This window comes from Leguminivora glycinivorella, chromosome 22, assembly GCF_023078275.1.
Source record: "Leguminivora glycinivorella isolate SPB_JAAS2020 chromosome 22, LegGlyc_1.1, whole genome shotgun sequence".
NCBI classification, from domain to species: Eukaryota; Metazoa; Arthropoda; class Insecta; order Lepidoptera; family Tortricidae; genus Leguminivora; species Leguminivora glycinivorella.
The window spans coordinates 14,295,410-14,310,741 of NC_062992.1; the positions used below are offsets into that span (position 1 = coordinate 14,295,410).

Genomic DNA, 15,332 nt, shown 5'->3' on the forward strand with positions numbered 1-15,332 from the left:
TTTATTGTTTTGAGTTTTGAATCAGATACATGATATTGCCGATCATAAATTTGCCAAGAGTGGCACTGATACTTGAGTAGTAGGCGTGATTATAGGTATGTATAAATATTACACCCTGTATCTGCCTTTAAAATTACCAGCGACGGTTATTACTTCGTAAATAGATATTAATAGTACATTGTGCAACAACAAGGGGAGGAAGTTGAATATTACCAACGAGAGTAAGTTAAATCGCGACGGCTTGCCGGAGCGATTTAAAGACTCGAGTTAGTAATATTCATACTCCCCGAGTTACACACAATGTTTTTCATACATTTGAGAGTAAAATACAGAGGAAACAGTCATAAGGCAAAACCTTCAACCGGTGGCGTTGCGAACAGTAGTGTATCTTGATCTACATCAGATTATTCATATTAAATCCATTGTTTTTGACAACAAACACTTTTTGAACGAAAATAAACACGATAATACTGCATATAAATTAAATGCAACGTTCAAAAAAGCATATAAATCATAAAATTAAACTAAAATTGTACTTATTTCATTTAAATATCTGTTGTACTTTCCGTTGCTAGGCAACGGTGGGTGCCTCGCGTACGCACGCGGTCAAGCGCGAGTAGAGAGCATATTGTCAGATTGTAAATTATAACAATTTATCTGAGTTTACGAAATAAATGCAAAACACACTGAAATAATTGTAAAACATAAATAAAATTCATTTTTCATATCGTATAATATATTTTATAGCTAAATAGTAAAATTTTGGTTGTGCAATAAAAATCCTTGGCAGATTGAAACATCCTTTGCCTGAAGTATTGTACGGATTGTATTAATTTTTAAAACTAAATCCATTATTCCCTTGGGAATAAAATAGTACATTATGCTTCAGTACACGTAGACGCAATGATACCTTTAAACAGCAAATGTGATGAAAATATAATTATATATCTGATAAATAGCTCGCATACTCAACGATCTTTCACAAGCATTTAAATAAATCATTAATTGGTTATAAATAAACAATGGGTATATAAAGTACGTATTGCCAACGTGGTTACCGTGAGTTCCTGTGTGCGTAGCCGATTGCACAAACGGTCACGATAATATCTCTTTCGTAGCTATCCATAAATATAAATATTATAGGACATTCTTACACAGATTGACTGAGGCCCACGGTATCAAGAAGGCTTGTGTTCACACTCAGACAACGACATATATAATATATAAATACTTATATACATAGAAAACATCCATGACTCAGGAACAAATATCTGTGCTCATTACACAAATAAATGCCCTTACCGGGATTCGAACCCGGGACCGCGGCGTGCAGGCAGGGTCACTACCGACTGCGCCAGACCGGTTGTCAAACCCCTATCCCGGTCGTAAATCTATCGCTCTTGCGTATTGGCGCGACAGAGCCAGACTATTACCTTTCGCGGCGTTTCGTTTTCGTTTCACGTCGTAGTAAGTGCTTCTCGGCTACAGGGCCTGAAAAGCAATTCATTCTGCGAAACAAATTGAAGCAAACAAAGCCGTGGGCAACAGCTAGTTTCCACCATATTTGGATGTAGTTACTCGTATAGTATTATGTTATGATTATTTATCTCGAAAGGTTACAAGAACTGATTGTTTATCTCTCGTGCCTATATTTTGCACCATGTGTGTGAGTTGCGTAACGAGTATTTTTGTTTAATGTTTATCTCGCTAGGTCGTCATTCATTTTATTATCTGAAGTGTGTACTTAACTTTAGATAAATCCATTTCGACCTTTTTAATCCCCGACGCAAAAACGACGGGATGTTATAAGTTTGATGTGTATGTCTGTCTGTCTGTCGGTTTGTCAGTCTGTCGGTTTGTCTGTCTGTCTCTCTGTCTGTGTGTGTCTGTCTGTGGCATCGTACACACACACACACACACACACACACAGACACGTCAAGCTTAGACCGTTTTCACATTATCCGATCCGATATCGGATGTCGGAAGGATTTCAATAGAAAAAATCCAAGATGGCGCCTGTAATGTATGAGATATCGGTCCGACATCCGATATCGGATCGAATAATGTGAAAACGCACTAACCCCCGACGCAAAACGACGGGGTGTTATAAGTTTGACGTGTCTGTCTGTCTGTCTGTCTGTTTGTCTGTCTGTCTGTGTGTCTGTCTGTGGCATCGTAGCTCCCGAACGAACGAACCGATTTAGATTTAGTTTTTCTTGTCTGAAAGCTGAGTTAGTCGGGAGTGTTCTTAGCCATGTTTCATGAAAATCGGTCTAATAAGTTGCGGTCGGGGGTTAATTCAAAATTTAAATTTTGTAGTTAGGTTACCAATTGCGTTTTTGCGGGTACGACCCAAATGAATCCCCAGAAGTTGGTTAAATAAAAACCTTTGGCACGTTTTAATATGAAATGGTCGTTTGTTTAAGGTTCCGTAGTCAACTAGGAACCCTTATAGTTTCGCCATGTCTGTCCGTCCGTCCGTCCGTCCGTGGATAATCTCAGTAACCGTTAGCACTAGAAAGCTGAAATTTGGTACCAATATGTATATCAATCACACCAACAAAGTGCAAAAATAAAAAAAAATGGAACAAAATGTTTTATTAGGGTACCCCCCCCCTACATGTAAAGTGGGGGCTGATATTTTGTTTCATTCCAACCCCAACGTGTGATATATTGTTGGATAGGTATTTAAAAATGAATAAGGGTTTACTGAGATCGTTTTTTGATAATATTAATATTTCCGGAAATAATCGCTCCTAAAGGAAAAAAAAGTGCGTCCCCCCCCCTCTAACTTTTGAACCATATGTTTAAAAAATATGAAAAAATCACAAAAGTAGAACTTGTAAAAAGTAGAGTTTTGAACTTGATAGGTTCAGTAGTTTTTGCGAAAAATACGGAAAACTACGGAACCCTACACTGAGCGTGGCCCGACACGCTCTTGGTCGGTTTTTTAGTCCAATGTTTCGAGTGCGACAACGAGCAAAAAAGGGGATAGAACCAATAAATAACACATTTTACTTCCCCCTGCATATCCCAGTCCCCTATTCGTTTTCATTTCAACAGTGTTGTTTAGGTTAGTTTTGCATCGAGCGACAAGGACAACTTTTAGTAAGTAATAATAATTATCATACATACATACAATCACGCCTGTATAAAGTGTAAAGGGGTAGGCAGATCACATGAAACTACTAAAGCTTCAGGGCCACTCTTGGCAAATAAGGGGTTAAAAGAAAACGAAATTGTGGCATTGCAGTGACAGGTTGCCAGCCTCTCGCCTACACCACAATTTAACCCGTCAATCATCCATTTATTACAGTCCGGGTTTTAGACTGGATGGAGATTGACTGAGTCCAACGCTAAGCACAAGAAGGCTTGTGTTGTGAGTACTCAGGAATAACTCTCTACACAAAAAATGCCCTTACTGGGATTCGATCCGGACCGGGGATAATGGAAGGTCAGTACAGGGTGGCTAGCCGAATGGCACAATCGCTCACGAAACGCTCACGAAACGAAGCGCTAGTAGATATCTATCTCTATCGCGCTTGCGTATTGGCGCGACAGAGCCAGCGGCGTATCGCTTTCGTTTGGCGTCGGAGAAATGCCATTCGGCTACGGGGCCTGATATAGTTTGAAAAAAATTTCCTTCGTTATTTTTCCGGAAACGATTTGTTATGTTTTGTCCAGACACTGTCAGTACGTCTCGTACTTACTGAGAATGATGAAAATGGCATGACATTAGACTTATATTGACCGGGATATAGACCGTGATTACCTTTTTGATTTTTGTCGAGCTCCCGATATTTCGACGCAGTTGCATGCATCATGATCACGGAAAACTGACGTAGGCGGGTGGATGTTAAAGTTGCATAGACAGCGCGCCAAAAAGGCAATCACGGTCTACAGGATGTAACATTAATGCCGGTGATTCATTTAAGAGCATAACCGGTATCGAATAGCGTCGTAACCGCTTCCTTTTTTTAAAATAAACACCATGAAAATTAAAGGTACTATAGAAGGTAATGTATAAGCCGTAGGATTTATCTTCGGCAATTATGTTACATAGTGTATATCCCGGTCAATATCTTATACTTTTAAACGAGCAATTCTTGTATATTTATTTATTTATTTATTTATATATTTATTTACACTGACGATCTCGGAAACCGCTCTAACGATTTCGCTGAAATTTGTTATGTGGGGGTTTTTGGGGGTGAAAAATCGGTCTAACTTATCCTTAGGTCCCGGAAAACGCGAATTTTCGAGTTTTCATGCGTTTTTCTTCGCGCGCCATCTCGTGTGCAGTAGTTGTACTGTTAAGACAGAATTCTTTCGGTCGATGTAAGTACTATTTATTGCAAACACTAGATGGCGACACAGGTCAAGGCTAAAACGAATAGAAAAATACACTATTTGAGTTTTTGTGGCGAAATGCGTGCCATCTCGTGTGGAGTCGTTGTGTTGTTAAGGCTGAGAATTTTTTCGCTCGATGTAGGTATTATTGATTTTTGAACTAGATGGCGACACATGTCAAGGATACGAAATTAACAGAACCGAGCGAAGCTCGGTCGCCCAGATATTAAGTCTAATGAAAATAACCGTGAATCATTCAAAACTCTTAATGGCATGACATGTTCGTGCGTTTCCGTCAATATACGAAGGAAATTCATTTCGCACTACATCTGTACCACATCTCGGACACTGGCGATCAAATATATGAAAGAGGCGCGTTCCTAGCACACATTCTAAGCTCGTGTAGGTGAACGCGTACCATGCTTGTATGAGTGAGACATGATAGGTCGACTGTTCGCGTTTTTGACAGGCGGTAACTGTGAGGTATTCGAGCGGGGGTGGGCGGCGCTTTCGCGCGGGAGTGGCCATATTCATATTCATATTCATATTTATTCATATTGCACATATACATTACACGTCAGAAACATAAACATTCATTATAACTAAGTAATTCTTATTACTCTAAGAATTAAATTATAAAATTTATAAATGTGTTCTATATAATTTAAATACATTATCGCGCTAAATATTACATTTCATGGAAATACATACTGCCATAGGAAATTTCATACTGTACGATAGTTACTCTCTATTAGACTGTGTCTGTACCAGTGGCGGCTGGTGAAAATTTCTGCTAGGCAACACCAAAGCAAAAAGAAACCTACCTTAACATTAGGTATTTTACTAGTAATAAATGTTAGGCAAGCCGGTGGAAATTTGCTTTTATGGACCAGCCGCTACTGGTCTGCACGCACTATGCCATTCGTCTAAATAAGCATCGGCTGAAGTGTGCAAATAGGTCAAAGTAACAGGTACTTTATCCTACACACGGAAACAAGTGCCACTAACCCAGTCGTATTAAGGGCGAGCACAGGCATTACCGATAAGCCCCCCCCCCCCTCTCCAGCCACCTGTGTTACTGCCCCCCCTCCTGAACCTGTGTTACAGCCTCCCCCCCTCGCGTGAACGAGCGCGAGCGCCGGATGCGATAGCCGACGCTTCCGAACCGACGCGGGGCGCTAGTGGAATAAGGTACCTATGTATTTACCAACGTTGCTAACGGTGTCAGCTGTGTAGGTAGATAGGTACTAGCAAAGACATATGTAACTCCGTATAGACAGCTACAGTCTAAGAAAAAAACGTACCTCAGGACCATATAGGAAAAGGTACGGAGGCCTAGATGGTGTTACACCTTTGGGGGACGCTCGGCTAGATGGCGCTAAAATTAATATTTGACATTTTAACACAAGACATTTGTCAAGCTAAGAATATGGGCCAAATTGTCAAAACAGGTTCAAAAGTTTTAAGCCTGTGTCGAGAGATGGCTATCTATGCACTGTGATTACACATTACTCGATCCTCTTTGGTTTTACCTATTTTAGGTAGGTACTCTAGGTAGAATAGGTACTAGTATATCAGTGTGCCAAATAAATCTAAATAAATAAATATTATAGGACATTCTTACATAGATTGACTGAGTCCCACGTTAAGCTCAAGAAGGCCTGTGTTGTGGGTAGCTGGGTACTAAGACAACGATATACCTATATGTCGTATATATATCGTATATAATATATATTATGTATATGACATATACATACTTATATAAATAGAAAACATCCATGACAGGAACAAATCTGTGCTCCTCACGCAAATAAATGCCCTTACCGGGATTCGAACGCGGGACCGCGGCTTAGCAGGCACGGTCACTACCGACTACGCCAGACCGGTCGCCAATGCACAAACGCTCACGATAATATCTTTTTCGTAGCTTTTGTTTCGTGAGCGTTCGTGCCATTTGGCTACGCACGCAGGCCTACGTCACTCGCTCGCGGTCGCGCGTTAAGTACCTACACGCTAACCGTTCATTCGGATCAACAAGTGGCCAAGGGGCGCCACGCGCCCGCCTCTGTAGTCGCGTGGCATGTGTTTGTGTACCCATATTCTTCTGAGTTCTACGTAGTAACTTATATTAGTTAAATAAAGCATAGGTATTTCTCTTTTTGAGGGCAAGTGAAGGATTTGTACGTTAGTAACTTATTAATAATCTGTGACTACACCAACTGGTAAAGGCTTTCTTTGCTATTCGAAAACAAATAGCAAAATTCCATTTTATCCACAAGAGTGCAAATTCATTTCATACAAATTTTAACTTGTCTTAAGCTGGCTAGTAGATTTTTCCTTTTATATATTGATAATTTTGAATCATGAATATTGAATAAATTGATGGATTTTATTAAGTTTCATGTTTTGTTTATGTCATTATTTTGTTTGAGTTGGTGTGGTGAAAAATGTTGTGTTTCACTCGGTGGCAAAGTTTATTTAACCTTCGTGTCTTGAAACCCTCGCAAGGCTCAAGATTCCACTTTTTGAACTACTCGCTACGCTCGCGGTCAATGTTGGAGTCTTTCGCTTGCTCGGGTATCAATATTGGCACGCGCGGTTAAACAACAACTTTGCCCCCTTGTATAACAAATAACTATTACTACTACCGTATGGGCACACCTCGGACACTGGCGATCAAATATATGAATAAAAAAATAAATAAATAAAACGTTTATTCAGAACGTAAAGTTTAAACCTATTACACACAGTCTAAGCTCGTGTAGGTGAACGCGTACTATGCTTGTATGAGTGAAATATGACAGGTCGACTGTTCGCGTTTTTTGACAGGCGGTAACTGTGAGGTAACCGAGAGGGGGTGGGCGGCACTTTCAGCGTGGAGCGGGAGTGGCCATACTGTACTATCTACTCTTTATTATACTGTGGTATGGGTAAAATAAAACCTCTTGTTCTATTTCATTATATTTATTCTACAGATCAGTGCACGCTGCCATACATCTGGTGTTGTGGAAGCAGAATCTCTCTTCACCAGTGAAATTATTATAGAATACCTTTCCATATCGCCATAGATTAAATATAAACAGATCATACCATCCCATACATTAAAATGCGACTGCCTAAGAACGGGCATACACCACACCACACAGAGATGGCGCCACAAAAAAGATGTCTTGTAGTTTTCGATTATACTTGTAGATGGCGTTAAGTGTCACTTTTAACATAGATTTATGGCTCGAAAGTGACACTTAACGCCAAGCTACAAATAATCGATGGCAACAAGGAAGTTTTTGTTGCGCTATATGTGTGTGGTGTAGTGTATGCGCGTTCTTAGGCGGTTGCATTTTAATGTATGGGATGGTATCTTCTTATATTTTAATCTATGATATCGCATATACTGGGGCCAGAGGAACTGAACAAATTCAACTTACCACCTACGAGGAATAGGTACTTTATTATGTTCCAAAATTGAGTTCTACTAGAATAGAAAAATGCATTGTTCTTCCCTCCTAGTAGCACAGAGGAATAAAAGTAAGGGAAGAGCTGTAACTGTATACATCAGTAAATGCGGGTTATTTGTAGTGACATCTAGCGACAATCAAGCGTCAATCACGAGTCAAATATCGTAAATTATCAGTACCACTACTTGATACTAGGTGTCAACAGTGTCTCGTCTGCCAAAAATTTAATATTAGAACAGTTTACGACTTATATTACAAGCAGAAGGAATTGAAAACAAAATACTGATTAATACTATAGTAATATTAGCTAAAAAATGGTGAGCATTAGACTCTTCGTTCGTCGCGACATCTATTGACAAGTACCAATACTGATAATTTACGCTATTTGGCGCGTGATTGTCGCTAGATGTCACTACAAATAACCCGAAGAGGAAGCTTATTCTTACCCTTTCCCTTACTTATTCCTCTAGAAGGAAATAGAATTGTCATTGGATGCCCTTAGCGGGAAAGAAAAACCCCCTTTCCTTCTAGGTGACGTGATGCATGACACTTAGGTAAAAAAAATTTCAATTTTCGCGACAATGCCTTGTTTTATTTTGCAAGTTAGTCTTAGTACTAAGAGAGGTCCTGCTTCCAAAACAATGTTATATTCTCAAAAACTCAACATCATAGTATATAAGTACATAATGTATAATATAAATATTCGATATATTTGTATAAATAAAGAGATGCCTATTATACATAATTATATAATATTATTCATTCTTTGTGATCGCGTTATAATTTGTAAAATGTTAAAAATTGGTGTTATAAAGGTAACTGTTTATTTGAAATTTAGGGTCCCCCCACATCTAGCGTCTCGCGAGCGTCGCGTCGGGCCAACTGTATGGAAAAAGACGCCGCGTCGACGCGACGCGACGTCGACGCGGCGTCAGGCTTTGCCCATACAGTTGGCCCGACGCGACGCTCGCGAGACGCTAGATGTGGGAGGACCCTTCTGAAGTAACGATACAAAATCTTATAATCAATATTATACAAGGTGCTCGCGAGGAACCCATATAACTTTAACGGCATATTCTTGGTCACATTTAAAGACTAAAATGGCATATAAACTTTTCTAGATTTCGTCTAGTTTCAGAGTTGTTGCCAATTAAAAAAAAAACATTTCCGTATTGTTACTCAGAAAAGGTCTTCTTAACGGCGCTGATGCGCAGTTGTGGAGCATAGTCTCACAGTAGTCATTGATAGATGTCAAAATGTGACAAGAAAAACTTCAAAAAATTTGGTTTTTAGAAAAATAAATTAAGGAACTCATTTTAATTGCCAACTTCATGGATAAAAATTACTTTATATGTGAAAATACGTCCAAAAAGGTAAAAAAAAAACAAAAAAAAATTTTTTTTGCGAAATTTTTTAAAATTCATATAAATTTTTTTCTTTCTTTTGGCCTCAGAAACGCGTGGTTCAAGTTATGCGGGTTCCTCGCGAGCACCTTGTATAGAGGTCCAACATATAATTACAATTTACATTAGGTGGTAATTATAGAATTTATAATAAAACTTAAGACATGGTTAATTAATAGCAATTATGGATGTTAATGTAACCTCAATTTTGTGTTTAATTTAAAGAGTCATTCATTTATTATCTTACAATTATTATAATTTATAGAAAGCTTTTAACGCTTTTTTCTCTATTTTATCTTATTGTTATACCTATTATTATCTTACCTAGATTAAGTTAATAGTTAAAACATTATTATTAAATATATTCATTTATTATCTTAATCGATCGTTGGTTGAAGGTGCCGTGAGTATTATTTGATAATTATTATGAAGTTTATAATAAAGTGATTTATTAAGAATGTATGGTTGCGGTGTTTAAGCCCGGCAATGGAGACCGACTGTTATTAAATAAATACTTTAAAGATAAATATTATTTAAATGGCGTGGTCTATGGCTCATCTGGCTATCGGCGATAGCATAGATTAAATATAAGATCATACCATCCCATATATTAAAATGCGACCGCTTAACGCGCATACACTACACCACACATAATTGGCGCCACAAAAAATGTCTTGTAGCATTCGATTATAATTGTAGATGTAGATGGCGTTAACTGTCACTTTTGACATTGATTTATGGCTCGAAAGTGACACTTAACGCCAATCTACAAATAATCGATGGCAACAAGGCGTTTTTTGTGGCGCCATCTATGTGTGGTGTAGTGTATGCGCGTTCTTAGGCGGTCGCATTTTAATGTATGGGATGGTATGATCTTTTTATATTTAATCTATAGCGATAGAAATGAACAAAAGATAACTCACACGGTAAATAAAAGATATGCGATGATACCGCGAGCGAGTTTATAGGACTTATAATAGGTCATTTCGTCACCGAGCCATAAACTATAAATAGCTCTGTCTCTTTTATTTACATAGGAGCGAATATCTTTTTCTCTTTTCTATCGCTTATATATCTACTCGCTTTAGGTGGGACCAGTGCCTTTATCAACCCCTCTATATGGGTTATAATCTTCAAGTCAATCTACCTAATCTACCTATATATAATGTATGTTTCGATTTGTGAAAGACACACACTTAATATAGCTTCAATTAATTTTAGTTTCGTTTATTATTGCCATTATAATATTTAGCGTCATTTACAGTCGCGTCTCCATCACCGGGATACTAATATTTATAATAAATATAGCTTTTTCTGATTAATATCGGGACATTCGTCCGTCGCTTACTTAAAATAGTGATACATTCATCGAACGTCGCTATTGGTTGGATAAAAACAAAATAATACCTACATTAAACGCGTACATTTTACTCATCACCATCATCGTCATCATCATCATCATCACCATCACCATCATCAACATCATCATCATCATCAATGGCCTCTAACATAACATCTAGAATGACTTGTATTGAGGGTTTGTTTCGTCACTTTTATCCATACTAATATTATAAATGGGAAAGTGTGTGTGTCTGTCTGTTTGTCCGTCTTTCACGGCAAAACGGAGCGACGAACTGACGTGATTTTTTAGGTGGAGATAGTTAAAGGGATGGAGAGTGAAATAGGTTACTTTTTGTCTCTTTCTAACGCAGGCGAAGCCGCGGGCAAAAGCTAGTCTTTTATAATTATACAGACAGAGCGCGAGCAAGAAAGAGATTTAAGAATAGTGCGTGTTCACATTATCCGATCCGATATCGGGTTTAGACCCGATATCCCATATATTTAAGCCGCCATCTTTGATTTTTGCCTTTGAAATCCTTCCTACGAACGCGCACTTAGGGTGGTGTATGCACAGGCATGGATAAATTTGCATATCAGGCCTCTGTCAGACCTCGGACACTGGCGATCAAATATATTGAAAGAGGCGCATTCCTAGCACACAGTCTTAGCTCGTGTAGGTGAACGCGTTCTATGCTTGTATGAGTGAAATATGACAGGTCGATTGTTCGTGTTTTTGACAGGCGGTAACTGTGAGGTAACCGAGAGGGGGTGGGCGGCACTTTCAGCGGGGAACGGGAGTGGCCATACTGTACGATAGTACTCTTTATTATACTGTGCCTCAGTAGTGTAGCTTAGGTGGTGAGAGAGATGGCTCCGGCAAAGCCATGGGTCGCAGGTTCGAGTACTGCCGGAGGTATGAATAATTTAATTTTTCCTTTAATTTAAAAATATGTACTTAGGTATTTAGTAAGTTAAAATGTTTACACTACCCTTTTCCCCACCAATAGCGACGTTTATACACGTCTTATTTACATTCCTACAAGGCAGAGGATATCCCGAAATACACATGGTCCATAATTACGCCTAAATATAAGCTTTGGGGTTTTTTTCTAACTAACAGTGGCGGCGCATAACATGTGGAAGTTTTCAAAGCTCGGCCACACATGCGCGATTTGAGAGCGTAGGCGGAGCATTCAGCGCGCATTCCGCTACGCTATCAAAACGCTTTATGTGTGGCGGAGGCTTTAAGATTAGCGTAGAGTATTGATCTGACTGGTAAGTATGGTCGTGCGATAAATGATAAAACATCAGGCCGTCCCTATGCCAGATGTTTTATGATTTTATCATTTATCGCGCGACCATACTTGCCTGCCCATGGTTTGGATTATATGGGTGAAATGAAAAGGGCCGTTCTAACTTTGCATAGTGACTTTTGAGGTATTTCAGCGTGTAGCTCAAACATTTGCTCTTGGTAGAACCGCATTCGACGTTGTTGTTTACAAGTGCGACAAAGAGGGAAAATTTCCGAGCATGGTTCTTGGTACAGTCAGCAGCAGAAGTTCCGTAGCGGGCAAGGTGTTCAAAATGAACTTGACACGATCTTATTTTTAAGGCAATAAGTGCGTGTTAGGATCATTGTGAACACCTTGCCCGTTACGGAACTTCTGCTGCTGACTGTAAGCCGTCCTCAATATACCAGTGGCGCCCTCTGCGCATTTTTGCCTAATATTTCCTATAAAACTTAGATTTTTTTGAATAATTTTGGCTCGAATATTTACGTGCCGCCACTGAACGACATAATACATTACTATAACAAAATTGCACTATTAATTTGAAAATAAAGGATGAAACAGACAGAAATCAGTGAGCGCTGTCTGTTGCAGCCGTAAAGGCTTCGAGAAGCACATATTGACGTATAAATATAAAATTTAAACAATATAGTACAAATATGTTGGCTGTCGTAATGTGCTTTTCAAAGTTTTGATTGAGTTTAGTGATCAGGTGCCGTAGCCGAATGGCATTTCGACGACGCGAAACGAAAACGAAACGCCGCGAAAGGTAGTCTGGCTCTGTAAGAGCGATAGAGATATCTACAAGCGTTTTGTTTCGTGAGCGTTAGTGCCATTTGGCTACTTACCCAACTAGACTAATCAGTTCGTTTTCACATTATCCTATCCGAGATTGGATGTAGGACCGATATCCCATATTTTTAAGCAGCCGCCATCTTTGATTTTTTCCTTTGAAATCCTTCTTACATCCGATCCGATATCGGGTCGGATAATCTGAAAACGCACTTAGAAGAGTCTACCATGAGTGAAGTAGTACTCAAGAGAGATAAATCGTCTTTCGTCAACCAAAAATCTCTTATTAGTATGTAAATGCGTATGGATGCGTTCAGAAATGAAGACACTTAAGCATTTTCATATTAAAAAGCGGTTATTGGTCGCCTAGAGCCAATTCCGCGTCGAAAGTTTTGGTGAAACCCTAACGTCAACGAGATATTGACGGGTGTTTTCCAAAATAATTTAATTTTTTTTTATCGTCGGGATCGAATCAGCTCGTGATTCTAAGAAAAATGAAACCAAACACGTCCAGATCTGGTAAAATTCGATTTTCGAGATTTATTTTGGAAAACGCGTCAACACGAAACTCGCGCTACAATTACGCAGTGGTTTCCTAGGGTAAGTGCCGTCATATAGCAACCGGTTCGGGTCAATCCGCAGCAAGAATAGAGTCTAACTAACCATCGAATCGTTGCACAAAAAAAACCGGCAAATTCAAAACAATATTTAGCTGGCAACCCGAAGCATAATATTCGTTTTTTTTTTCATTATTCGTTCATTTTCATCATTTTGAAGAATAGCGGGCCGATTTTTGAGCCTCACGCGTTCGAATTCAGAAAATTGTCACTGAAAATAATAAGCAAGTCACCGTTTTCAACCGGCATTTTAGTGACAAAATCCCGTATGCGAGATTCAAAAACCGTCCTCCAGATTCCAGTTACAGATTATCGAAAATAGCATGTTTCTCACACTGCTCCTGATCGATTTAGCCATTATAACATCCGTAATAAATGCACTGAGACAAAGGTTGCAGGTTATGTACGAACAGAGATTGACAGTCAATTTTACATGTAAAATTGTTGCCATAGATAGATAGATAGAATACTCTTTATAATGGCACACGCAAAAGATACACAAAAAATATACAGTGGAGACAAAATAAATGGTTATAAATAGAGGCAGACAACAGGCGATCTTATTGCCATAATTATATAGAATTCTGAAAAAATACTTGTGCAGCGACTCGCTGGTCAGACTCTTCCTAACATGAGTGACGATTTGATGACCTTTTTCATTTATTTATTCACGACGCAAGGTCGTGATAATCTACCTCTGAATAAGTGTTACGTTCCCTATACATACATATAAATCCTTTCATTTGCTGCAAGGTTAGCACATGATGGCCGCGAGATACTAAGTAAGTAAGTAAGTAAACACTTTATTGTACAGGAAAAGAATACAGCACATAATATTTAAAATAAAAAGTTTCAGTACAAAGGTGAACTTATCTTATGATACTACCCATCCTTATGTCATTAATAAAGTTAGAAGAAGACGTGTCGTCTATCTCACGGCCATCATGTGCTAGGCCTACAGCCGTAGTTCAAATAAACACCCAATGAAGTCGTGACTCGCGTTACGTTTACGTGGATTTAACCGTTCCATACTTCGTATGGAAATAGCCGGTACATTTTATATGGTTTCAGCGTCAATGTTGCGGTTGTGCCGCGTCAACTACGCGAGGTTGACGCGCGGCGCGCCGGCCGCCGCTGCGAATTCTTCGCGCAGCAGAGGCAGTAACGCGCCGTGTCTGAAAACAAGGAGAATTTATACAGTAACAATTAAACTCATCACAGGGCCCGTAACTTTCATGCCAATGTCATCAATTTGACATCACGCTGCATATAGGATGAATCATATTGTTTTATTGTAATAATTAATCATTATTCATTAATCAATTTAATCATGTACCGACTTCAAAAGTAAGCTATTCATACGTGGAATAATTAATACCTACTTGATACGTAAAACGAAAAAAAATGTTTTGTTTTAATAATTTATTGAAATATGATAACAAAACTATTTAACGAAATTGTATAAAAAGAAACAAATCATTTAATTCGCTTTTCACGTATCAAGTAGGAATTAATTATTTCACGTATGAATAGATTAGTTTTTAAGTCATGATTAAAATGATTGATGAATAATGATTAATTATAAAATAAAACTCTTCAATCATCCTATACGCAGCGCGACGTCAAATTTATGTCATCGGCATGAAAGTTACGGGCCTTGCTCATCATCATATTCTGTGTGTAATTTCACCACCCCCCTTTTCTACCGTGGGTGTCGTAAAAGTTAAAACGAGGTAGGAAATGCATATGAAACTGTTCAAGTTTTCGCCGCTCCTTAATCGCTCGCTCAATTAAGAGGTTGAACGAAAATGAAATTGTGATGCAGTGACAGGTTGCTAGCCCATTGCCTACACCCACAATTGAATCCGTATCCCATAGTCGACTACGACAATCACGGAAGAAAACGGGGTGGTGAAATTTTTATCCCGTCACCACAAGGAAAATAAGAATGAACAGCAAGAAGTCATGGCCATTTCTCAAAATTTTGGCACCGACAGGTGAAAGATTTGCTTTTTTTTAAATGTCGCATTTTTAAAAAAAATATTTTAGGGATCGATTGAATGCGTCTCAAACATTTCAAAA

At 38.7% G+C, this 15,332-nt stretch overlaps 1 protein-coding gene across 2 annotated transcripts in view; it reads right to left on the bottom strand.

Moving 5' to 3' along the window:
- Positions 1–14,064: 14,064 nt before the first annotated feature.
- The window catches only part of LOC125237727 (KH domain-containing, RNA-binding, signal transduction-associated protein 3-like), a 275,954-nt gene continuing 274,686 nt past the window's right edge, over positions 14,065–15,332 (bottom strand). For both annotated transcript variants that reach the window (XM_048144893.1, XM_048144892.1), the window contains one exon: positions 14,065–14,425. In XM_048144893.1, coding sequence (XP_048000850.1) covers positions 14,350–14,425 — 76 coding nt within the window. In that variant the 3' untranslated portion in view covers positions 14,065–14,349. The remainder of the gene's footprint in view (positions 14,426–15,332) is intronic.